The following is a 26531-nucleotide window of genomic DNA, read 5'->3' as shown; positions in this document are numbered from 1 at the left end:
CTTCTATTTGCCGGGTCCTTGAGTGCCTTGTCGTTACCCTTGGGGAGTCACTGAGTACAGACCACTCAACCCTCAGGGCTGCCTCAAATAGATCTGGAAAGAGCATAATATATGGGCTCTGAGAAGTTTGGTGAAAGACCCTGGAATCTCCCTTTTAGGGGCAGTTTGTGAGGATTGGAGCAGCATCTCAAAAGAGAACTGTAGCCCCACAATAGCCTTTGCTAGGAGGTGAGGGAAATCCTCTTGGTTAAAGAGCCTAACGCAGTACTAGAGGCCTCTTCGCCCAACCATTCTCCTTCCTTTCTGTCAGAAAGCATAGAATTCGGATGTCAGTCAGAATGATGAGAATCCAAATGGCCAGGGGGAGCAGTGTTGGAGCTGCATGGGGGTCTGGGGGTGGGGTTCACACCTTTTAGCATCTAGACGAGTTCCTCTTCTCTGCCCCTGGAAGTGTGCTGGGGGTCTGGAGAACAGGAGTCTGCTTCATTACAGAAATGCCTGCACTGGGCCCTGAAGCTGATTTTGAATCTTTTGGAGCAAAGAATGAAAGGGGATGAAAACAATGATAAGGGAGAGTGATCCCTATGTCTGCACTTTCATCTTTCCCTCCAATAAGACTAACAAAATTTGTGGTAGGGTATGAACTTTCATGAGTCACAGCTCACTTCTTTAGATACAGCTAGAATGTCCATCTATCCTTATATCTTGGTGAGTGGAGTGATTGCAGATGCCGAATGACATCTAAGGACAGATGGACTCGCGTTCTAGCTGTATTTGAGGAAGTAAGCTGTGACTCATGAAAGCTCATACCCTACCACAAATTTTGTTAGTCTTATAGGTGCTACTGCTCTTGCTCTTTCCTATGACTACAGATAGACTAACCCATTTTGATTTTTCCTTCCTGTTTTTTCTGAAGCCCTCCAGCATATCCTTAATGACCTTGTTAGTGATCCAAGAGTTGATATTGGGGTGTAAGGACTCCCCATTAGAAATACTTGGAGGGCAAGATAAAGGGGAGTGAGATTCTTGGGAGCACTGCACTCTCCTGGGTCTCTTTGCTAGCGATTCACTGTGTGAAAAGTTTCATTGCCATCAATGTTTAGGAACGCTGAAGCCTCAGTCTCTCCCAAGCCTCCCTGACTGGGGGGATTTGGGAAAACCCACCTGGGAAATACAAAACAATCAAGCATACAGTCAATAAAGTGCAATATGTTCATATATTCATACACAACTAATACCAATTCTACATGTACAATTCATAAATATACATCAAGTTGTGTTTGCACACTTTCAGCTATAACTTATAAACATTCATCTGACCATGTCTGTACATTTTAGATATCCTAAGCAATCAATCCTCTGGCATGAGCCCACTCAGAGAGACTCTGGGACTAAATCAAGGTAAGTTCCTAGTTCCTTTCATTAATGAGTATTTTCTTTCTTTTTCTTCAACAGATGATTTGGAGAGAAGGTGGAGGTCCGAATGCTGTGCCCAAACTGGGGCTGGCTATCATTCATGCAGATTTTCGTCTTGCGGACTTCCTCAGAGGCATACAGTCATCCACTCTGGATATTACAAAATATGCCTTCAGAACCACACCATATTCAATAAATAAAGGTTTTTTTATCTATACAGCATTTAGCTTACCCGTGTATGTTACGGTTCATTCATAAATCATTCACAAAGCCCGTAGGGTGACGCTGACCAGTTCTGTCTAGCGTACACCCCACTTAATTAACTCCGTTTATATTACCACCAAGGCCTGTGATAATTAAAGACATAGTCACAATATATACGTCTAACCCAAAAAGCAATTCAGCAAAAATTCATTATTCAGTCCCCGCGGCTTCATGCTGTCAAGAAAGTGTATCCACTGTGCCTCTCTACGAAGCAAATCTCGTTGCAGACCAGAGCCTTTACGAGCTACATCTCATTACAGACCAGAGCCTTTACGAGCTAAATGTAGGACTGCAACCCGAAGATCAGTTGGAGTATGACTATGATCCATATAATGTTGTGTCAGAGGAGCCTCCGTAACCCTGTTTCTTATCCTGGAGATATGCTCCAGGACTCTGGTGCGAAGTGGTCTGATAGTATTACCCACATATGAATTGTACATGTAGAATTGGTATTCGTTGTGTGTGAATATATGAGCATATTGTACTTTATTTATTGACTGTGTTCTTGATTGTTTTGTATTTCCCGGGCAGGTTTTCCCGCTTCTATTGTTCTGCTTGTACCAGGGACAGCCTTGTGGGATATCGGCGACTGGGGGGATTTGGCACACCTGAATCAAAAACATCTACTATTTGCTCCAAAGATATTTATTCAGGTTCTGCCACTGAGGCAGCAGCAGTGTCTTGGAATGCTCCCATTCCAGTGCAGGCCTTAGCAAGTGGTGGGGAGGGGGGAGAATCTTGACAGGCCTTCTTGGTGATTGAAGCACCAGCTGTTCTCTCAACTTGGGAGTTGGTGCGGGCAAGATATCAGCTCTAAAAGCAATCCTTCTAGCAGTCCGGTAACTAGCTGAACATTCCTGGCTCCAGTGGGAGATCTTCATTGTCTAAACTGAAGATGCACCAAGGCTGGTAGCTGCCACACCTGAGGATTTTCAATATTTTGTCATTCTCTTCTCCTTTCTTTTCCTAAACTACATCCATCCCTCTCTCTCTTTTTCAAACAGTGCTGTGGAGGTTCTTCCAATGCAGAACGAGGTAGGACATGGAGGGCACCTCACCCTTTTAGCTGGATGTGGAAGCACTGCAAAAAACATTTGTATAGCTCTACCTGTAGTGTGAGTAGGAGCATAACTCATCTCCATTGTTGAAGAACTGGAGATTCTTAGCAAAGACAATCCTCAATAATTCTAATTACAACTCATATGCAAAATATATGTTATCAGGTGCTTACAAATCTAAAAAATAGTTAGACTATGGTAGACAGACTAACAGAGGAATCTAAAAAATATTTAGACTATGGTAGACAGACTAACAGAGGAAAACATTAACTCTTTATCCACCAGAAAGCCAACACTCCACATTTAAAATAGTATGAAAAAGAAAGATTAAAAACCTATTTTGATACAATTAAATCAAATACTTGTGAGTACTAACCCTATGCAATAATTTCCTGTAGTCAAATTAGCACTTTTCTGAAGCTGATAAGCTTAAATAGTAAAACAGAACAAAGTCGAAGATGCCAGCAAATCAGTTTTGGGGTGGGGGGGGAAGACAATTTTCTAGCTCTAGTTAGCATGACTTTACAAAACAGACATTTCAAAGGGTACCAATAAGTTTATTTCAACAAATTGAATAATGTGGTAGACTCTGAACTAGACTCCTAGAAGTCTAGGTCCATGAAGATCAACAGTATGCCATAGGGAAAAGGACAGAAAACTAAATGCAACTATATTTTTAAGATGTAATCAAATTAGGCAATTTTGAATAAGTTTTTTTTCCAATTTTATTCTGATAGTAGTCAAGTAATTCCACTAGATTTTTTTCTAAATACTATCTCTGTACTTTTGTAATTGAGTATGTTAACAGTTTCTTTATGCTAATTTTTTTTAGAAATGCAGAGTTTGTATTTTATATACTCTAGCTTCGCAGAAGCTATGCAGATAGTTTAAAGTAAATGAGTGAAGTTATGCAAATATTTTGGAAGTTTTGACAGTTGTGTTTAATTACTGAAAATTACTCACTGTGCACTTTGCTTCTCCAATTCTCCCTCCCCTCCCCACACCCCACAACTTACACAGCATCACAGATTAACCACAGTGCCAGTTTATTTTAAAACTACATTATTCTTTTCATGCATATTACCTAGGAGCACCTTTAGTTAGAATGGTAAAATATACATTATGAAAAAAATGTGCAAGTTGGCCAGCACGCTTTCTGACTTGAAATGCCACTGCATCATCTTCACTGGCGATGCCTGAAAGCTTTGTACCTTTAGTTGCAGAATGACAACGTTCTGAATGAGGAAGCGATATGCATTGTACCACGGCAGGAAAACATCCTTCAGCACATCTCTTACCCCTTCTTCTTTAAACCTCAGGTTTTCTGCTCTTACCACAGGAGAATTGATGAGGTAGAGCCTGCAAGAACCCACAAAGATACAACAGTGTATTATGAAGAATGTTTTAAAAAGCAGAAGAAGCGATCAGCTACACTTAACACAGAACTTAATATTATTATATGCCTGATTCTAAGTTATGCTGAAAGACTAAACATTTTATTGACTGATGCAAGTTCCTGCCTGCATCTCCTCCTCGGGGTATAACTAGGATCACAGCCTTTTCAGTTATGGCACCCCAACCTTGGAATGTACTTGTAGTGCCAGATTTGTTATCCTTCTGGTGCCACCAAGAGATTTGGTCTGATTTTGACCCCTGACATTCTGTTTGATAGCTTGATTGGTTGAATTTTCCTTTTAAAATTTCGGCCATTCAATTGCTGGTTTTAATATGCCTTATTATTTGAAATGGGTTTATTTTTGCCCTTTATATTTTCATTTGCATTGTGCTTTTATTATGTTGGATGCTGCCCCAGGAACCAATTATTTGGTTAAGAGATGGGATACAAATTTTATTTTTTTAAAAAGTCTACTAGTACATATTCTAATCATACTTGCAATCCCTCTTTCTCAATTGTATAAAATATTAGCATTTCCATCTCTAGTCCCCCTTCTATATCAAGCAGATAATGTATCATTAGAAAGTATCCACTTCTCAAGAATTATGTTCACTAGTTAGCTGCATCTATTGTAGCTTTTAAATAATGGTTTCATATGGAAAGATGGCTTTCTGAACTTCCCCTATATTTTGCATAATAATGAAAAACTATACATCTTATTTAAATTCCAAAAAAACACCAAACCCACAACAGTTTAAAACAACAACCAGAAAGTAACATGACAATGTATTATAGGAAAAAAGTAAAAAAATTAATGGGCTGAATCCCTAGTTTCAGGAACCAAATGCCAATGATCAACAAGTAAAACAAAGTATTATGTTAAAATATACAAACAGCTTATTCCTATGGAGAAAATGGGAAAGAACAGGTAGCTGTCAACCTATTATCCAATTCTGAATTTATATTGTTGACAATATATATTCTAGCATTCAATGTGTAATGCAGGAGCTACTCTGGATTTCAATCAATGGAGTCCAACTTCCTTGCCCACTCCAGCAGCCAAAAATGCTCCCCAAAATGCAGTTCCTTGGGGATAGAGGCCCCCCGAGAAACAACGAGGGTGGGGAGAGGATCTGCAGTGAGAGAAAATCAGAAAAAATGCCCTTTGTGGAAATCCTTTGGGTCCATGGTAATCTTCCATTGGATCCAATGTATCAGTTCATGTAAGTATACCACATGAAACCATGGTGTTCCATTAATGTGGCAAAGGAAAAGAAGGCCAATGAGCTCCCCACTGCAGATGTGTGTGCATGTGCATGTATGTGTATGTGTATTTAATTCACAACTTTTTCATGGTACTAGAGAGTGGATGGGCAGATGCAGCTACTCCTTGTGCAGAAGAATCCTTCGTTTTATAGCAAAAGCTCAGTAACTGTGATTAGTTCATCATTTCAACTCACTGTTCCTTGGTCCACAGTAATTTCTTTTCATCTTGCATTACTGAAAATGCCCTGAACATCACTGACATTACAAAGGCCTGAAGAAGTGGGTGTCATTAAAGTACAGCACAACTTACTTAGACACAGTATTTTTAGGATAGGGTGATTACAAGACTAGCTACTGCATGCAAAACAGGAATGCAAAAACAGTTTTTAGTCAGTGAACGGAGACCTCAAATATATACAATAGTCAATTTAATAGTTGGAGGCACGCCAAACCTATAAATGATTCGAAAGATCACAAAGCAAGCTAACACCATGCTCGCTGCCCTTGCTTTCATCTTGAATTCCCCATTTTTCTTAAGCAGCTTAACTGTGTAACTGTGCAAAGGCAGTGCATTTACCAATACACTGAGAAGGATATTTTTATGTAGTCCTTAATCAAAATGAGCATAAGAGGAAGAAAAAACTATTTCCACAGAAGCTAAATTAGCTTAGTACAGACAAAAGAAAAACCTACTAAGAAAGTCAGAAGCAGCTTAGTCTATAAGAGGAACACATCAAGTGCCTGCCTGACATCAAGCACTTCAGATAAGTTCAGACAACTGAACTGGAACACTCTCTCCTGAAATGAACTTAGAATTATCTGTGTGTGGGAGTATGTATAAATAAGACATTACAGTACTCATATCAGACAGGCAGTAGGCAAAAACAGATTCAACTTATCTGAAAAAATGGGCATAATAATGAATACTCTTGAGACTTTGGAATTTTCATCTAGGTAAAGAAAAAAATAAATATACTCAAGTATGCAGTATTTTATCCTGTGAGACGTATATTGAAAAGGAAATGTTGTTTAAGCTGATAAGAACTACAGCTAACATTTCAAGGTATTCATACCAGAAAGTTTTCCAGTTCCTTAAGGTAGTAGTCCTCTACGAATAATTCAGTCATGGTGACCTTGGGCCAGTCAACATCTCTCCTCCTAAACTACCTCATATAGCTCTTGTGAAAATTAAATGGAGAGTATAGTAGAACTACATATGCCACCCTGAATTCCTTGGAGGAAGCGGCAGATAAAAACAAAAATACAGATGGGTGGATGGGTTGGTGTTTTACTTATAAAGGGCTATTTTATCATTCCTTTAGAAAGCAATTTTTCATTCAACTTTAATACAACATTCCAGCCTCTTAAAACAGGCACAGACTTGTACCTATCTTAAACATCAGTCCTCTGAGCAATATTGTTTCTAGAACTCTTTACTTACAACCATCAGTGGATTTTGTGGCATAAGAATTTACAGTATGTTTTAAGGATATGCCCAGACAAATTAATGTTTATGCGATATGAAGCCAGCTGGGCGGCCTTGGGTCAGTCACAGCTTCTAGGAACTCTCTCAGCCCCACCCACCTCACAGGCTGTTTGTTGTTGTGGGGATAATAACAACATACTTTGTAAACTGCTCTGAGGGAGTGTTAAGTTGTTCTGAAGGGCAGTATATAAATCAAATATTTGTTATTGTTATTATTAAAGTTTGCACAGCCCAGGCTTTGTTATATGACCTGTCCCCAAAGTACTTGGAAGTATTTTCACATGAAAGTACACAAATCTTCCCTTAAAGCCTCTCATTTGCGCAGACTAGATATCTCATAATGTTCTGGTTCATGCAGACAAACCATCAACCCCAACATGCCTGTGAAACAAGTGTCCAATATCCAGATAACATACACACATAGGCATAATGTTTGCATAGCACCTATACACAAAGACATGTGCAAACATGCAAACCATGCAACTGGTATACCACAACAAATCTGGGAATCAATTTTTTGTGTATAAGTGCTATACAATCATCATACTTTTGTATGAACATCTGATGAGCCAAGAATCGGGACAGACATCCTGGGAAAGGGTACAGGCATGCTTCTCCACTCTGCAGAGCAGCTAATTCCGCACATACTAGTCAACAAGCCTTGTCCTATTCATTGTCTAATCCCTACCATGTGGTAGCCCACTATTTTACACCAAATTTGCAGATGTCCATATCAATACTTCAAAAAGCAAAAGTTAAGAAAAAGGTTGGTGAATTGTAAGAAAAGGCCACTTCACAACAAACAAGCCTTAATCAAACCTGATCAAGGTCTCAACTAGAAATGCAGAAGAATGAGACGGTAAGGAGATGACAGACTGTTGAGGAGGCACAATGGACTTTACTACTTCAGATTGCAGGAGACGTATTTCATTTTCCAAAGTTTCCTCACATTAATCATTTCTTGTAAGTGGAAACTAGTACAGTATATGAAGGGCTAGCCTAGAACTTTCTACCTGTTGTGCTAGTATTTTATTTGCAGAGTTTTTAAATGGACAAATGTTTAAAAATGTGACTCTCCCTACCTGCTCTCTGACTTAGTATAATCTGCTATCTTTCCTTTCTGAATTTTTTGACAAAATTTTAAAAAATTGTCTAAAATTTGGAGTTGGAGAGAAGCAAACATTATGCCAATGCTGGACAGCAGCACATGAACAAACCAACGCAAGTTACAAAAAGCAACTTTCTGAATGAATTAATTAAAAATTAATTAAAATGGGGGGGGGGGAGAATGTAGACTGACCTCAGTGCATCTGCCCCATAAGAGTTCACAATGTTTACAGGATCAGGGTAGTTCTTCTTTCGTTTGCTCATCTTTTGTCCATCACTAGGAAGACATACAACACAGATACTATGACAATACATATATTGCTGATAGAATTCTCACAATTAATCAAGCTACTCTTGAGAAATCAGTCTACCATTTTCATAACTAAAGCACTAAGCCCTTGACAACAATTAAATTATAGCAGTATAAGGTGTCCAAGGCCAGACCTTCTCCCAGACTTACCCCATGCTACAGCAGGTGGCCAGGACCTCAGCCTCAAACTTCAGTCTGCCAACAGCTCCTATGGCTGCCACCACAGCAAGAGGACCAGCCTCTTGCTGTGGATCAGGCAACACACAGCTCTTTTATGACACTGAGAGGTCCCATTAAGAAGCTGCCAGCAGCAGCTGCAGCAGAGCCAGACTGGACAGGGTATCAGGCAAACAGGGAACAGATGTGAGAAGTCAGGCCACATGAGCAATTAAGCCTGGCCCATATATAAGGAGCCAAACAGCTGACTAGGGAGGAGGCGCTAGGTCTTCTCCAGGAATGTAGAAGAGAGACTTGGAAAGAGAGGAGGAACAGATGTGGTTAAACGCCTCCCTCCCCAGTCTTCATCTGAGGCCTCTGTCAGCCCTGGGGTTTGGATGGAATCATGGAGGTAGATCGGGGGGGAGTCTGTGACCAAGCAGTCACAGACTCCTCGGGATCACAACATAAGGCTCAATAGCGGAGGCAAAGAAAGAAGCTCTGATTTCCGTTCCATATGTAACATTTCAGGGTAATCTGAACTATTTACCGTATTCTACCCTTTTTTGCTTCATTCTAGAGGTTTAAATGTAGCTCTTTTCTGAAGGGGCTGGGCTCTTCATAGTAGAATAGGTGTAGTTCAAGCTACAGTTAAAGCTTCAAGATTTCTTACTGGTGCAATAGCCACCACTCACCAATTTTGTATACTGACTTAACATGCCTTCCAAGGCTTAATTGATACACTTAAAGGACTATGCTAAAAAGTTCAATATTTGCAGCGCAGTTTCATCCAAAGTAGAAATTTAGGAAACAGCAAAACATTATACTTGCCTGGCAAGAACTAGGCCATTTACAATAACATTCTTGAAAGGAGGCTTCCCAAAAAGAGCTGTGGACAACACCAGCAAAGTGTAAAACCTGAAAAACAAAGAAGTTAATTAGCAGCTGACTCAGGCCACATTCTAGACTACCTGATGCTAAAGCAGCATGCTTTCAGCTCTTGCATGCCTTCACATTTTAATTCAAAACAGAATTGTATCATTCTAGCACTCTGAAATGCCAAAAAAGGAAAAGAAACCAAGGAAGCACACTGTCCAAAATTCTGTTTTGACAAAATTTTATTTTTCTCCCCAATTCATTTTTTTTAATTGCAGTTATGAAGAAAAATAATTCCTATAGCTAATACAATTTCCTTGAATGTTCTATGGGAATTACAGCTATGTATAGATGGTATGATCTGGGGCCAATGCAGAATGGGAAGAGGACAAAAATGTTTGGGAAACTTTTCTTCTCCCACCCCAGTTTCCTCTTCTATCAGTCTATGGAATCTTACAGGCTTGAGCAAGCCAATACCCCAGCTTGCTCTCTCCACTCCCATCCACAAATTAACGAACTTACTATTGCGCTCCACTGCGTGCTTAGTATTGATGGGTGGCATGGGGTTAAAAAGTGAGGGGAAGGGAGACATCAATAACTCCGCTGGATCAATAATACAAGTCGCCAAAATAATCCACTTTTTCTTGATTGGCTTTCACCAGGTAAAATGGACAGAAGAAAATACCCAACACACATCTACTGAAATTAAGCAGGCTTGGTGGCCCTGAAGTTGCATAAAATGACAGACTTCCTGAGAATCATATGTAAGTCCTCTCCCCACACACACATACACACACAAGAATTCACTTGCTCATGCAGTCTGTAATTAACACATTACAGATTAATAACAAATAAAATGGGGGTGGGGGAAGAACAGCTAGTTGGTGGCAGCCTGAGGCATAGCTGGCACATGGGAACGTATGGGAGTAGGTGATCCTTCAGATATGTGGGCCTCAGGCTGTGAGAAGCTTTTAAGGTCATAACCAATACTGGCGACCAGTGTAACTACTTCACTGGGTAATGTCAGCTAGCCAGTGACAATCTGGACCAGCTGTAGTTTCTGGGTTGTCTTCAAGAGCAACCTGAGGTACAGCAAGTTAGAGTAATCCAACTGAGAGATTACAAAAGCCTTAGTGTGGCCAGATTAGCCCAATCTATGGAAGGAGAAAGTTGGTAAATAAGATGTGTTTGATAGAAGGCATTCTCAGCCTCTGAGCCAATCTGCTTTTTCAAATAACAAGGTGGGGTCTATGAGAACTCTCAAATTCTTAACCTGTTCTGGCAAAGCCAAACTCCACACCATTCATGACAAATAGGTCCAATCCCTCTAAAACATCAGCTTTTCCAACCAGCATTACTGCTGCCTTGTCTAGGTTTTACTGCAGCTTGTTGAGCCTTAGCACCCTAGGCATAACCTCAAAGTACTAGCTCATAAAGAAGACAGACGTGTCTGAAAACTTCGATAATGAAATACAGAGCAGGGTGATATCTACATATTAATAATAAATTTTATATACCGCCCTTCAGGATGACTTAACACCCACTCAGAGTGGTTTACAAAGTATGTTATTATTGTCCCTACAACAAACACCCTGTGAGGTGGGTGGGGGTGAGAGAGCTCCTAGAAGCTGTGACTAACCCAAGGTCATCCAGCTGGCTTCAAGTAGAGGAGTGGAGACTCAAACCTGGTTCTCCAGATTAGAGTCCCGCACTCTTAACCACTACACCCAACTGGCGTATTGATGACCCTCAACCCCATAGCTCAGGCAAACTTATTTAGCAGCCTCATATACATCTAAAAGAGCATAGGTGAGAAAACAGGGTTAACATACCTGTAACTTATGTTCATCGAGTTCTTCTGTGCTGACACACATGGGGACTGCGCAGGCGCAGGCCAGCCACCGGAAGATTCTTTATCGCTTTTTGAGCTCCGAAGGGGCCGTTGGTCGTGCGCCTCAGCGACCGTTTCCCGCCCAAACGGTCACATGCTCTAATAGCGACCAACGGCCCCTTCCCTTAGTTCATCCTTGCTGCCGCTATCCCATACATAACCTTTAATTTTCATTTTGTTGTTGTTGTTGGAGGGATGTGTGTCAGCACAGAAGAACTCGATGAACATAAGTTATAGGTATGTTAACCCTGTTTTCATCTTCGTTCTTCTGTGCCTCCACACATGGGAGAGTACCAAGCTTCACACAATAAGGAAGGTGGGGTGAAATCCAACTCAATTTTATTATGTACCAAAAATAGTAGCACAAGATAACTCGTTCAAAAACCATTAAAGTTGTTCAATAAACTATATACATATATACATATACAAAGTTCCATTCTCCAGCATTGGAGTAAGGCATTCAATCGTATTGTTATGAGAACAAGGAGTGGAGGACAGCCTTGGCTACAGCAACATCTTGCTCTGCATTAACATCCATAGCATAATGCTTTACAAACGTGTCAGCAGATGACCACGTAGCCGCTTTGCAGATGTTAACCAGCGGCACACCCCTGATAAGTGCTGACGAAGCTGCCTGAGACCGTGTGGAGTGAGCACTGATCCCCAGTGGACAATCCACCCTGGCCAGAGCATAGGCCTTAGTAATGGCCGACACTATCCATCGGGACACTGTTTGGGACAATGCCTTGTGACGCTTGTCCTTACTTCCAAAGCAGACAAAAAGATGGGGACTGCTACGGAAGCCCTTTGTCCTGTCCAAATAAAAGGCCAAGGCCCTCCGTAAATCTAAAGTGTGAAGGGCCTTTTCTCCTTTAGTAGATGCATTCGGAAAGAACACAGGTAACGTGATCTCCTGCGACAGGTGGAAGGTGGACACTACCTTGGGTAGAAACTTAAGGCACGGTCGCAAAACCACCCTATTTGTATGAAAGCGAAGAAACAGAGGGTCAGCCCTAAGGGCTGCTAACTCGCTAACCCTTCTGGCAGACATTACAGCCACCAGAAACGCCACCTTGTAGGACAACAAGTCCAGAGGGCATGTAGCCAAAGGTTCGAAGGGAGGCAGCATCAGCCTAGATAGTACTAGGGAGAGAGATCATTGAGGCACTAGTGGTGACACAGGCGGGTAGAGATTAAACATCCCCTTCAGAAATTGACGAGATTTATGGTGTGAGAACACAGTACAACCATCAACCTCATCGTGAAATGTGGATATTGCCACAAGGTGTACTTTTAGAGAGGTGACCCTAAGCCCTTGGTCTTTCAAATGACATAAGTAGTCAAAGACTAACCCTAAGGGACTACTAACAGGCACCACTTTTTTTGAAACTGCCCAAGTCTCAAATCTAAGCCACTTAGCTTTGTAAGTCTGTCTAGTGGAGAGTTTCCTTGCATTAAGCAAGACTTTCTCCACTTGCTCAGAATAAGTTACAGGCGGGGTAGAATCCACCAGGCAGACAGGTGCAACTTCTTGGGCTCGTGGTGGAACAAGCTCCCGTTCAGCAGAAGATCCTGCCTGGGAGGTAGACTCACATATGTTTGATCGGACATCTGTAACAGTTTGGGGAACCACACCTGCCTTGGCCAGAAGGGTGCTACCAGAATGCAATCTACATTGTCGTTCTCTATTATGCATAACACCCTTGGTATTAGCGGGAATGGTGGAAACATATAGTGCAACTTGTGGGTCCATGTAAATTGGAAGGCATCCCCAATAGAGAGGGGGTTGCTCCCCGCCCGTGAACAAAGTATCTGGGCCTCGGTTGGCCCCACATTTGGAAGATCGGCCCAATGTACTTTACGTTTAGTTCCCACTCGTGGTCCAACATGTGTACTCTGCTGAGGGTATCTGCTCGAGTATTGTCTGACCCTGCTACGTGTATAGCCCGAAGCATCACACCATTCTGGATCGCCCATTCCCAAATGAGCGTGGCCTCCCTGCAGAGAATCATAGATGCTGTGCCCCCTTGCTGGTTTAGGTAATACATGGCAGCCGTGTTGTCCGTCTGCACCAACACCTGACGGTTCTGCAGAAGAGCTGCAAGGGACACAAGTGCAAAACGAATAGCTCTTAATTCAAGAACGTTAATGTGCAGGTTTCTTTCCCTCTCTGACCATACATCTTGTACACATACAGCACCACAATAGGCCCCCCATCCTTGCAAGGATGCATCTGTGGTCACTGTAACCTCTGGATGCAGGTAGCCAAACAGGGTTCCCTTAAACAAGTTGTCATCCGACAGCCACCAATCAAGCGAGGATAATATGACCCTGGGTATGGAGAATTTGAGAGATGGGGGGTGCTGCAGAGCATTGTACCTCCGCACAAACCAATTTTGAAGCGGACACATATGCAGTCTCGCAAAGGGTACCACTGAGGTAGCAGCTGCCATATGGCCCAGTAAGCATTGTATCATGCGCACAGGTTGGAAACGATTTCTTTTAAACATGGAGATCAATCCCTTTAGAGACCTAGCTCTTTCCTGCGGAAGTAGTGCCTTACCCGCTACTGAGTCTAATACTGCACCAATGTAAGAGAACTTACGGCCGGGTACCAGTTTTGATTTATCAAAATTTACCAGCAGACCCAAACGTTTGCAAGTGCTCAGTACTAATTCCACATCTTGCAAAAGCCTAGCTTCAGAATCTGCCACGATGACCCAATCATCGAGGTAGGGAAAGATGGTACAGCCTTCCTCTCGAAAGAAGGATACCACAGGCGCCACACACTTGGTAAATACTCGTGGCGCTGTGGACGGGCCGAAGGGAAGCACCCTATAATGGAACACCCTTCGCTCGCAAACGAAGCCCAGAAACTTTCTGTGCTCCTCTAGTATTCCAACATGGAAATAGGCGTCCTTCAAGTCAAGGACAGCAAACCAATTCCCTTTCTTTAGCAAGGAAATTACAGCAGACAGTGTGACCATTTTAAACTTTGTCACTTTTAGAAAAGAATTAAGACCCCTTAAATCTAGAATGGGATGTACACCCCCATCCTTTTTGGGGACCAGGAAGAAACGAGAAAAGAAGCCTTTCTCAGACTCCTTGTATGCCACCTTCTCCACAGCACCCTTGGCCAAGAGAGATATGATCTCCTCCTCTAGCTCAACCATGGTATTATTCACAGCCCTTGATGGCGAGACACACATAGGCAGTTCAGTGCCTCCTCAGCAATCAAGGATGATGGTGGAGGATGTTTAATAAGGGATTGCCACGTGCCTTGCTTGATTTTGTACATCTGCTCAATCCGCTTTGATGTAGCTGGCAGATCCGAAGGCACCTTCCACACCTTCTCCACTATCTCCTCCACGCTCTCCAACATAGGGAAACCCACCGTAGCTGGGTTGTCACCATAGATGTGACACAGGAGCTTGTCCTTCGTCTTAGGCATGGCCGAAGTAATATCAATCTCCAACGCCTTTGCCATAGGGGCCATCTGGTCAGCGTAGATATGGAGGTCCTCATACGGGGAACTCGTACTCGGGCCCACATTGTCATCTGGAAAAGGTTCCGACAATGACTCAGAGCGATACTCGTAGTCAACATTAGCTTCCTCCTCCTCAGAAGCAGGGGCCGACACCTCATCTGCTGGAAACGGTGGAGGTAGCCACTCACGCTGCCTAGATGTTGATGGCCTCGGATCCGAGGAGTCATACCCCGCAGGGGCCCCCTTCCATTGGCAATGGTATGCAGGTGGAATATAGGAGGCCTGCCGGTGTCGTGACGCCAAGGAACGCTCGGAACCAACGCTTTCCACATCGGAGAAACGGCGTTGACTCCGAGTGGAAGAAGCCGGAGACGCAGGGGACGGCTCCCTGGTTGCACGTCGGCTCCGACGAGGGGCAGCTGGGATAGGTTCCGATGACGGGGAACGATGTTCACTCGAGACCACAACGAATGCACCCAGATCCGGCACCTCCTCCTCCGGAGCGGAACGGTTCAGAGAATTTAGATGAGGCGAAGGCGTGCATGGAGATACCAGCACAACCTCATCTGCTGACTTGCGCCTTGGGGACCAAGAGTGCCGATGCTTGGATTTCTTCGGCTTCGACGACGGTTCCGAGCTGGTCCTCGGATCCGAAGCCCTTTTGGTGGTCGATTTTTTTCCAGCGGTCTCTGGTCTCGGAACCACGGTAGACTTCGGATCCGGCGTTGGAGTTGACATAGTGGTAGGATCCAATCCTTTCGGATCCGATCCCGAAGCCGATTTCTTCGGATCCGATTTCGACAACGCCGGCCCTCTGGGCGATTTCGGGGACATCGCCACCTGCGACCCCGCTTTTGAGGCTGCTTTACTTGTCGGTCAAAATGTCGACACAGCAGACGCCAATGAACCCGCTCTAGAGTGCCTTTCGGACGGAGTAGAGGGGTGGCTAGCCTTTGGGGAGGACAGCGGAGTTTTCCCCGCCACCGAAGGGGGTCTGGGAGTTTCCTCTCCATCCAGCACTTTCTGCCACAACGACGCCTTTAAGCGCGCAGACCTCTCTTGTCTGGCCTTATGGGTAAACTTCTGGCAGACTTTACAAGCTGGGACATTATGACCCTCCCCAAGGCAAAACAGACACAGATCATGCCCATCGGTCTGGGCCATCTTCATTTGGCACTGAGCACAGTGCTTGAATAAGGCCTTAGAGGCCATTTAGGGATTAAGGCAACACGCGTCATCAAATAACAGTCCAAGTCAATACACACCGAGTCCGAAATCAGTCAGAAGAAGAGTAAGTCAAATCAAAATCTGAGTCAATACTGAAATAATCAATCCTTCACTAATAAGCACAGAGCTGCGAAGCAGACGTTCACTTCAAGCGGCAGCAAGAAGAGAACTGAGGGAAGGGGCCGTTGGTCGCTGTTAGAGCATGTGACCGTTTGGGCGGGAAACGGTCGCTGAGGCACGCGACCAACGGCCCCTTCGGAGCTCAAAAAGTGATAAAGAATCTTCCGGCGGCTGGCCTGCGCCTGCGCAGTCCCCATGTGTGGAGGCACAGAAGAACGAAGATGAACTCAAATTCAAGCAAAAAGTGGAAATAGCTTCACTGCATAGTATTTCCTGTCCCATTCCCCTTCCTCTCTGCCATCCTAACTAACCTCAGTCCCTGGCTTCTCTCTATATGATGCGTTTAAGGCTGAGCAGAAGAATTACAATTTCACATCGGCATTCCATAAAGCACTTAACACACAGTGGTTCTAATAACAGTATTCACATTTCCAAGCTTTTCATACAAATTGTGTCTATGAAACTACATCAGCTGAGCACTTGCTTATAAATTATAGATAAACTGGTGGCCAAATTATTCAGACTGACAAAGGCTCTACACTGTATAAGTTAATGACAAAAAGTTACCATCCTCTGGTCTGATCAATGCCCTCTGCGATGAAGTCAGCAGGAAAAGCTTCTTCAAATTCTCTCTTGTTCTCAAATGGATAATGGACTTGGGCATAAGGCATGCTCCCACTCTCAAACCAACAGTCAAAAACTTCTGAAACGCGATGTAATACACCTTTGCCACAGCGTGAAGGAATAGTTATTTGATCAACGCTAAAGGGAAAAAAAGAATATTCCAGCAACACACCTTAGACACTGAATTTCAGTTATACAAATAGAAAATTAGCATTATGTGAATCATATTGTAAAAGGCATTGGCTGTTCTAAATATTCTATACCAGATACATCACAATATGCTTTCACAGATTTTCACAGAAAAGCATTTCAGCATTTAAAAGGTCTCAGTTACTTAGCATAAATCTACTTGTACTATAGAATTCTGGTATTGCAGACTGAGTAGTACACTAAATGCACCTAAGTTATTTTTCAAAGTATGATGGTCAATAGATATCCAAATAACATTTAAAACAACCCACAATCACCAATGAATCACATAATCAGAATAAAATCTTCTGACCCACTCTCTTGCACGGTACAATTTCATCAGGATCCAAGGATTTACTACATAGGAAATCATGGAAACCAAAAAGCTAGCCCCTAAGAGAGAGCTTCTTAGAGTGCAAGACACATTAACCTGTACCAACATGGATTCTGAACTTCCATCTAGGGATGTGCAGTTCAGTATTTTCAGCTTTAAAATATAGCTGAAAAGTATATACATTTTCAGAAATCTGGATCAAGATTCTCAAATATACCAGTATTCTGACCCTGATTTCTGAAAATATTCAGGAATAACCAGGGCTGGCATTTCAAAGGTTGCAGCAGCTTATTTTTCTTGCTTTGGAAGGTTTCCCAGGCAAAAAGGGAGGGGGGAGAGACAACTATCACAAGTAAATGGCAGCACACGTTAGGGGATGCTTAACCGACTGTCCAATCATGATGATTCTTTCAAAGCCCACAGAAACATTGGCCTGGCTGCAGGCAACTTCACAATGAGATTTTTTTTAAGGGTATGTATGCTTTGGGCTGCTTTTGACTGTGCCTTACTTTTGCTTTTGCTGCAAGACTGGTTCTACTGGGATTCTCTGGTACTGCTGGGTTTTGTAGGTTCTTATTAGATTGGAAGGCTTTTGGTCAGTGTTTGCTTTTGTGTGTTTGGCTAAGGCTTTTTTGCTGCTCTGGTTTAAGCACTGGATATCCCCCTCATAGGAAACAATAAAGAGTAGCTGGGGACACCTTGTTTCAGGGCCTACAGAACCGGATCCCTTGACTCAATCTTCCCGAAATGGGGGGGGGGGTCTTTAGTGGACAGGCAGCAGTTCCTTCACTGCAATTTGCATGAACAACTGCCACTCCAACCCCTGAGAAAGATTATCCTACAGAATAAGGGATTTAGTTAATTTCAAAATTCTCCCCCCTCCCTCCCACAAAAAATGCGGATCTGAATACCAAACTAGTATTGGAGGACCCAAATATAGGGAAATACTGATATGTATGACTTCCCGATAACCAAATCTGAAAAATACTGATTTTTTTTTTTAGGGCACAACATCCTGCTTGTAAGAACACAGACTTGCTGTGAGCCCTAACTTGAGATATGTATGTCTACAGAGAGTGGAGGAAAAATCTGGAAAGACATAGGACTTTTTGCTGTTCTTATCCCTGAGAATATTTCACCATTGAAAAAGACTGGAAAGTTTAGGAGACTGCATAAAAGACCCTTATATGAAGTATCTTTTCTTTGAAATGAGTGAAAGCCTTCTCAAAATAGGTTTTTACTCACTCAACATGTACAGCATAAAACCCTGAGAGACATGTGGGCGCACACTCACTTTTCGAACCAGAAAGCTGAATTTAGGCTATTGAAAAAATATATCCAAAAGGTAAAAAAAATGTTGCCATGCATGCACTTCACACTTGAGTTAATATAGGGCTGCTCTCCATTCCAACCTCAATTTGCAAGCCAACTCAACAGTCCTCAGCATCTTGACAGAGAAAGGTGTAGATGGTAGCAGCATAGATAAATAGAGCAAGAAATGGTTAACTTCTCAGTAAATTAACTGGCTTATTATATGGTTAACTTCTCAGTAAATTATCTGGCTTATTATAGTTACTATGTCGAGCAGTCAGAGAATTCAAAGTCAGAATGTGTGTTCCAAAAATGATAATGCAAGGCATCCCTCTTGGATTCTACAAACCCCAAAACACAAAAGTTGAAGTACAAACAGGATGGAATTATGAATGTCAACTTTTGGCTTTTGCCAATGGGACACCTGTGACATCATAGTAACCAGTACATGTGGTAGCCTTGACCACACCTCTTTTATAAGTAGCAAGACTTTTAAAAATTATATAGTGACTTCCCAGCATGACAAAATACAGAGATGTAGTGGTTACAGTGTTGGATTCCTGGGACATTCAGGTTCGAAATCCCTACTCTGTCATGAACACCAGTGGATGATCTGGAGTCAATCTCATATTCGCAGCCTAGTTCCCTCACAGGGCTGTTGTGAGAATGCAATAAGTAAAGGAAGCATGCCTCCTGAGCTCCTTAAAGGAAAGGCAGGATGAAAATGATATAACACAAACCACATTATTTAGAAGACTAGCAACACTAGCAGAGCAAACTGTTCCTTTAGCAGAAAAGAAAATTCTGAAGAGATCGCTCGCCTACTCACTTTTCATGAAGAAAAAAAAGGAAGAAAGACTATCTGCTAGTTTGTACTGGTCTGGACAAACAGCACTTCCTACATGCTAAACTGAAGAATGCTTTAAAAATAGGTTCAGCCTGGACAAGTAGTCCTAGAAACCATAAAATCATATCCTCTGACTTGAATTTATCATAATCACTAACCTTTCCCTATGGAGATCAGTGACTTTCACGCCTGACAGCTCCTCCAGCTCTGCTACAGACCCAACGCAAACCACCTGTATTGAAAAGATGGTATGAAGAAGTATTTATCAAAAGTTAAACAATACTGCAATATTAAACAGCCTATAGCTGATGGATATAATGGCAAAGACTAAATTTGTGCTATATCTTTAACTAGAAAGTTTTAAATAAGATCTTTCAAAATGGAGATAAACTCTCTTCAAGAATCAAACTACACAGAGAATGGAAACATCCTTCTGAAGGCCTAACAAACAGAGCATTTTCAGTTGGCACTAAACTTAGCCACAGCTTGATCATAAGTACATATACAATCATTGAGAACTTAGTTAGCATATAAAATTATATTCAACAAATATGCCAATGAATACAAAACTACAAATAACTTAATTGTCTTCAAAGAAAAGAGCAACTAAATCCAATATTAAAGCAAGGAGCAGAAAACTGCTGCACTGTATGTTATCTTAGCACATTCCACTAAGTTCTCATGATTCCCCCAAATGTCCTAATTCTTCCAGCTGAAAAACAAAATATTGTACAATTTTGGTAAAACGTATTAAAAACATTCCATTCATTCCAAAAAAGGGGTGGGAGTAATTCATAGGAGGTTTTTCCGTGCTCTTCAAAATTTCCATTGGAAAAAAATGAAAAAAGTTCTCAGGCATTCATGTTAAATATTTTCAGTAAAATATTGTCTAAAACATTCCACTCATTTCAAAGAATTATTTCATTTTTCAGCGTTCTGTAAAAAATCCCAACTTTTCCACGGGAAAAGCTGAAAAAGGTCTCCCGCCAAAAAATTTATTCCATTTTTTTTTTGCCTTCACATCTCTAAATCCAAAGCTTTAAAGCCTATTAGTTATTTGCTATATAGCAATTTTGTTTTTACTGTAAGCTGCTGTGGAGATTTGTTATAACTCTAAAAAAAATAGATAACCTTCCTGTTAGTGCAACCCAAATTCAGCAGTGATAACTAAATTGCAGTCCCCAGGCTTGATTGACCAAGAGTCCCAAAGCAAGACTGAGTGTGTTCTAGATTAGCCATGGGCATGAACAGGGAAAAAAACCCGATCAGGCTGTTCGTCGTTCGTTCCCGATGATGAACACGAACAGACGAACGGAACCAAACGTCCCGTTAATGAACGTGTCCGGTGTCCGGTGTTCATCAACGCAAGAGCGGCCCCCTTAGCAATTAGAGAGCCCATATTCACAGGGAATGTGCAGCAGGCTCTTCTCCAGCCATCACCCAAGTTTGGTCAAGATTGCAATATGGATCTCGGAGTTATACATTCCCAAATTTGATGCCCCCAGGAAACTCCCATTCAAGACAAAAGGAGCCACACTCCCCAGTTCACTTTGGCCCCGTGCAGTGGTCCTGAAGGTGGGCCGCATCCCCTTTCATGGGCAGGGGGTCTGGCTGCTCACCGGCGGCACCCCCCATGTGCCCGCCACACCAGGCCTCCAGGTCACAGACGGACATTTATCCACTTACACAGCAAGGTGGTTGATGACTGTGGCCACTGGGCCTGGGGGCCTCGGGGAGGTGGTGGCAGGCTGCCTCCCATTTCAGGGGCAGGGGGGTCTGGCCGCTCACCAGTGGCACCCCCCATGTGCCCACCCACCAGGCCTCCAGGTTGGAGGGAGACAGATTATCTGCTTACGCAGCAAGGTGAGTGACCTTGCTGTGGCTGCTGGGCCTGGTGGGATCGGGGAAGCAGTGGCAGGCCACCTCCCCTCTTGGGGGGAGGGGGTCTGGCTGCTTGCTGGCAGCACCCCCCATGTGCCCGCCCACCAGGCCTCTGGGTTGGAGGTGAACACTTATCGACTTACACAGCAAGGTGGTTGATGACTGCAGTCACCACGTGGTTAGGGAGAGGGAGACCAAGGGGTTCCGGCCATGGCAACAAGCCATACCTGGAAGATCCTGCGAGGGGGATGGGAAGACCCCAATCCGTCAGCGGCTGCTGGAATCAACCACCTCCCTGCGGAAGGTGGGGATGGGGCAGTGAAAGCGGTGGGGAAGGATCGTGGCAGTACCTGGGAGGGAGAGGTATGGACCGAGAACTGGAAAGCTCCCCAGCGAGAAGTAGTTGGGAGTGGTCAGAGTGATCCCAGAGAGGGAGAGGAAGAAATAGGGCAGTGGCAGCAGCTGCCATCGCCCACCTTCCTGCCTCTGCGGAAAGGACAGGAGTCGCAGGACACATTCCCACCCAGCTCAAAGGGGTCCAGTCAGTCCCACTGAAAGAGGAGTCACCATGTTGTGCAACCGTGCTGTATCCCTTTACGGTACAATCGGCTGTGCAATCGCAGCTGAGCTGTCCCTCATGACCAAGGAAGGAGCAGTAACATGATAGTCCCTTGTGAAGCAGCGGCTGACATGACTCGCCGTCTTGTCTTCATGGAAAGAAGGGGATGGGGAGGACAGGAGAGGTCGTTCGTAAGGGTTGGAGTGGTTCCACAGAGGGAGAGGTAGAAAGAGGGACCAGCAGCCCCGAGAAATGAGGAGGGCCAGAGCAGTTCCACACCACTCTGAGACACATCACCTGTGCAGGCAGTATGGGCACTACTCATAACAGTTTGGGCAGCACCACCACACACCAACCACCGTCCTGCCTTCATGGAAAGGAGGGGATGGACGGGACAGGAGAGGTTGCTAGGACAGGTCAGAGTGGTTCCAGAGAGGGAGAGAAAGAAACGGGGCGGCAGCAGAAGCTCACATCGGCCACCTTCTTGCCTTTGTGGAAAGGACATGAGTCAAGGGACCCATTCCCCCCTGCTCAGACGGCACAGCGTTTACAATGGATAGGGCCACTGTGTGGCTCAACTACATGTGCAACAGCTCCTGAGCTGTTGCACAAGTGCCCAAAGGAGGCTGCCGCCAGCATCACCCACTTTCCTGCCTTCGCAGAAAGGAGGTGTCATGATGATCTGGCTGTGCCAGGAAGGCCTAGCAAGGCCTCAGAAGCCTGTTAGCAGTGGGAGTGGGCCTGGCTAACCCTGACCCAAATGTGCTAGCCCTCATTCAAGATACCCGCAGGACTCGACGGGCAAGGGTGCGTGGTGACAGCATGGAGAACCAAGGGGCAAGATGCTTTAGTAGTCTGCGGAAGCCCACATACTCCACGATGGATATGGGCAAGCCATGTAGGGCAATTGTCTCTGCCAAGACATGAAGGCCCGCCTACTGAGCCCTCAACCTCGCCATTGTAAGCGGCGCTGTCCCAGACCCCAAGGGGACAACCTCCGCAAGTGCGGCCTGCCTGAGCGCTCCGCTCCCACCAGCGTCACTCTGAGGGCAAGGATTCTTGCTTGGGGTGGATTCTGGTGACCCTCCCACTGATCCCTGCTCAGAAGAGCTGGTCGCCCCCTTTCTCCCCCCAATGGATGTTTTGCTGGGCGAGGATTGAGACCACAGGCTTGGGTGGTGCATCTTCAGGTGCCTACTCAGGGCCGTTGACGACAGGTGCTTCGTGTTTTTGCCCTTGCGCACCAGGACATTACAGGCATGGCACCGCACCACACTGGGGTCATTAGGAAGGGCCCAAAAGTGCCTCCATATGGAGGCGTTGAAATGTGGACCACTAACTGTCCTAGGGGAAGGAGGACGAACGGTTACAGGCTGCACTGCAGAGCTGGCCCCGGACAACAGAGTGAGGGGTGGGCTGCAGGTGGGGACGCCACTAAGAGTTTGGGATGGGGACGGGAGGGTTGTTTCATAAAACACAAACCATTTCTCCAGTGATCCGTCACCCACCCCTCCTCTTAATATTGAGAGAGATCCTCTCCCCCCAGCAGAAAGACCTCTTTGGCCTTCTTCATAGCTCCCTCAGGTGAATCTGGGGGAGCGGGAGTACTCTCTGCTGCCCCCGAGCCACACCCAGTACTGCTCTCCACAAGTAAACCAGGAGGACTGCCTTTGCACTTCACCCCACGGCCACCTGTGGCGGCCACCACAACATGAAGACTCATTGTGCCACCAAACTAGAATTAAGTAGGACAGAAAAGGAGAGAACACTGTGAGTGCTCAGCCAAGATGCCCACTGAGCTTGTCCCCAGGGCCTGGCAGCAGCCCTGGAACCAGAGGCTGGGGCTAGAGCCGTAGCCCAGCACACCCAGAAGCCTGACCAGATCAGGCACTGATACTAATAATAGCAATAGGCAGGGTAAGCCCTCAGCCAAGGTGCCCACTGAGCTTGGCCCCAGGGCCTGGCAGCAGCCCTGGAACCAGAGGGGATAGCTCCCTTTCCTACCCACCACACACAGAAAAAAGCCCAGCTCCAATTCACTCTCCCTGTCTCTCTCCCAAAAGGCTATCAAGAGCTCTGTCCCACTCCACTGCTTGCTGAAAGTGAAAGCCAGAACTGGGAGTGCAGTGCCCTTTTATAAGTAGAGGTCTCATTGAGAAACACAGGAGGTCTGTGGTTGGCAATCAGAACTCCCTAACAGGGTTTGCAGGGATGAGATTGGAGTTCCTATGGCCACAGAATACCCCTCTCCTCCCTCCCCTGGTGTCTGCTCCCACGTTACTGATTATAACTGATTTTGCAGCTCCACACTTGGAAGGAAGACCTGCCCATCAAGCTAAGTTGGGATTTGATTGGGGTGTCCGGGGCGACAGAGGGAGTGCAGACAGAGTTCAGGCAGTCCCTCCCTCTGTTGCTGAGGCAATTGATTGAAGGCGCCTAAGTGTCTAGCTTCCCAAACAGCGGCCGAGCGCAACGAACAAGGCTTGTGACGAGACCACCCGTTCGGCTGGAATGGCGCCTCACGAACAGCCCGTTCGCAAGCAGCCGAGCAGCCTGTTGGTTGGTTTTTTCCGTTTGTAATGCTGTTCGTGCCCATGTCTATTCTAGATGCATCATTTTAAAAAAGAGGCTTTTCCAGGAGGGAAGGGGGTAAGTCAGAAATAATACATGCAGAATGTTATCTCATTACACTGTACATTCAAATGGGAATACAGATGCTAATTTTTAGCTTACTAACTTTCTGAAATCACAGTGCTATTTCAGCAACTATTACATCAGTTTATGGCCAGAATAACTTAAGAGTTAGCTTTACCTTTCTTTCTTTCTTTGTATAAATTGACTATCTTTCTGTGATTACTAATAAAATAGCGATTTAGGCTAAGAGATCTAAACTGCTTTAATTCTAATTGAGGTTTAGAATGTTTTTTTGCTCAAATGATGTTTCTTACCTCTTCAAAATCATCACTGACCCACAATGGGATGGGTGTCCCCCAGTATCTGTTTCGTGAAATAGCCCAATCACGTGCATCTCTCAACCAGTTTCCAAATCGTTTCTCTCTCACGAAGTCAGGGACCCTAATTTTTTTTAAGAGAGGTCATCTTATATAAGATCAGTTTAATACACATGCATAGCTTTTCTACTTCAGAATATTACCGCTTTTATCAGAATATATTCTATTTACTTCCCCAGAATGATTAACAGATAAACAGTAGGGTCATGCGTCCCCCACCCCCTATTCCCATGCAACTTGCACCCAGCAGATTTAACATGGCTAAGGCGTATGTCTGCAACAATTAGGTCTTAAAATTAGCAGGGATTAAGCACAAAGTATTTGTATAGATTAGTGATCTATAAAGGTCAGCACAGTATACTTGGATGGGCAGCAGTCTTTCTTAGGTAGAAGTCTTTCACATTGCCTACTGGATAATGAGCCCTGTGGCGCAGAGTGTTAAGCTGCAGTACTGCAGCCCAAGCTCTGCTCACGACGTGAGTTCGATCCTGGCAGAAGCTGGGTTCAGGTAGCCGGCTCAAGGTTGACTCAGCCTTCCATCCTTCCAAGGTTAGTAAAATGAGTACCCAGTTTCCTGGGGGTAAAGTGTAGATGATTGGGGAAGGCAATGGCAAACCACCCTGTAAAAAGTCTGCCAAGAAAATGTCGTGATGTGGATTCGGTTTCGTTTTCTCGGCCATGTCGGACGCTCCTCTCCGCAGGTCCGAGAGGAAGCGCCCGAGCAGCCTGACCGGCTGATCTGCGAAGATTAGCCCCCAGAACTCCCAGTGAGGGAGGCAGGGTCCGGAACGCGGCGGGAAGAGCCCCCTGAAATTGATACAGGGGGTAAATTGCCCGTTTGTTCCTATGGAGGCCGACAGACGCGCGCAGCACCTCGAGTGCTGCCGGGCCATGGAAAACGGCAAAGAGCAGAACTAGGCGGAAGCCTGTAAATAATCGAATCCCTTCTGTTATTACAAGCGCATGCGAAGGAGTGGTGGGATCTGAAGCTAAGAAGGCTCGTTCTTCCCCCTCGCTGAGTTTCAGAATTTGGTCGGCGCCCCCCCCCCTAAAATGGCAGCGAAAAAGCAGAGTCCCGCTTTGGGCAAGTCAATCTCGGCTGCCCTGCAGGGGAAAGGAGAGTCGCTCGAGGACTTGGTGAAGAGGTCGGTTATCGAAGCCATAAAGCCCTTTGTTGACAAGCTGAATGAAACAGATCAAAGGGTGGGCTTAATTGAGAGCAAAGTGAAAACCATTAAGGAAGCAGTGGGGGGGGCAGAGAAGTCTGCTCGGGAAAATACGTCACTCGTGAGGGCAATGAATAAAGAGTTAAAGCTGGTGGAGAACCAGCTGATCGGGCTACAAGTGGAACGAACACAGACAATTTTGCGCATCCAGAATGTGAAAGAGGAGGAAAATGAGGATTTATGGGATCTGGCCTCGGAACTATTGGCGACACCCGCGAGGGCAACTAAAGAAGAGGTAAAAAGCGCCATTTTGGAAGTCCGTCGGGCTTCTTCAAAATATGCAACGAAGCGTCAGCTGCCTCGCGAGATCATCATTGATTTTTCATCTAAGAGGATCCGAGACACTATCCTATACAACTCATACAATGCGGATCTGGACTTTCTGGGTAATAAAGTTAAGATACTGAAGGACGTTCCATTTTTAGTTCGGAAAAGAAGATTTAAGTATAAAAAGTTCACAGCTCTTCTGAGGGAACGTGGAATAAAGTA

The 26531-nt window shown here is 44.5% G+C and overlaps 1 protein-coding gene across 2 annotated transcripts in view; it reads right to left on the bottom strand.

Annotated features, from left to right (window-relative positions):
• Window positions 1–26531, bottom strand: part of IARS1 (isoleucyl-tRNA synthetase 1) — a 167262-nt gene that overhangs the window by 50934 nt on the left and 89797 nt on the right. For both annotated transcript variants that reach the window (XM_054975723.1, XM_054975724.1), the window contains exons 14-19: window positions 24754–24880; window positions 19524–19597; window positions 16628–16822; window positions 9291–9377; window positions 8187–8270; window positions 3950–4097 (exon numbers count right to left, since the gene is read on the bottom strand). In XM_054975723.1, coding sequence (XP_054831698.1) covers window positions 3950–4097; window positions 8187–8270; window positions 9291–9377; window positions 16628–16822; window positions 19524–19597; window positions 24754–24880 — 715 coding nt within the window. The remainder of the gene's footprint in view (window positions 1–3949; window positions 4098–8186; window positions 8271–9290; window positions 9378–16627; window positions 16823–19523; window positions 19598–24753; window positions 24881–26531) is intronic.

This window comes from Eublepharis macularius, chromosome 4, assembly GCF_028583425.1.
Source record: "Eublepharis macularius isolate TG4126 chromosome 4, MPM_Emac_v1.0, whole genome shotgun sequence".
NCBI lineage: Eukaryota > Metazoa > Chordata > Lepidosauria > Squamata > Eublepharidae > Eublepharis > Eublepharis macularius.
Note: the sequence above shows the minus strand (reverse complement) of the source record. Positions and strands in the feature narration are given on the sequence as shown.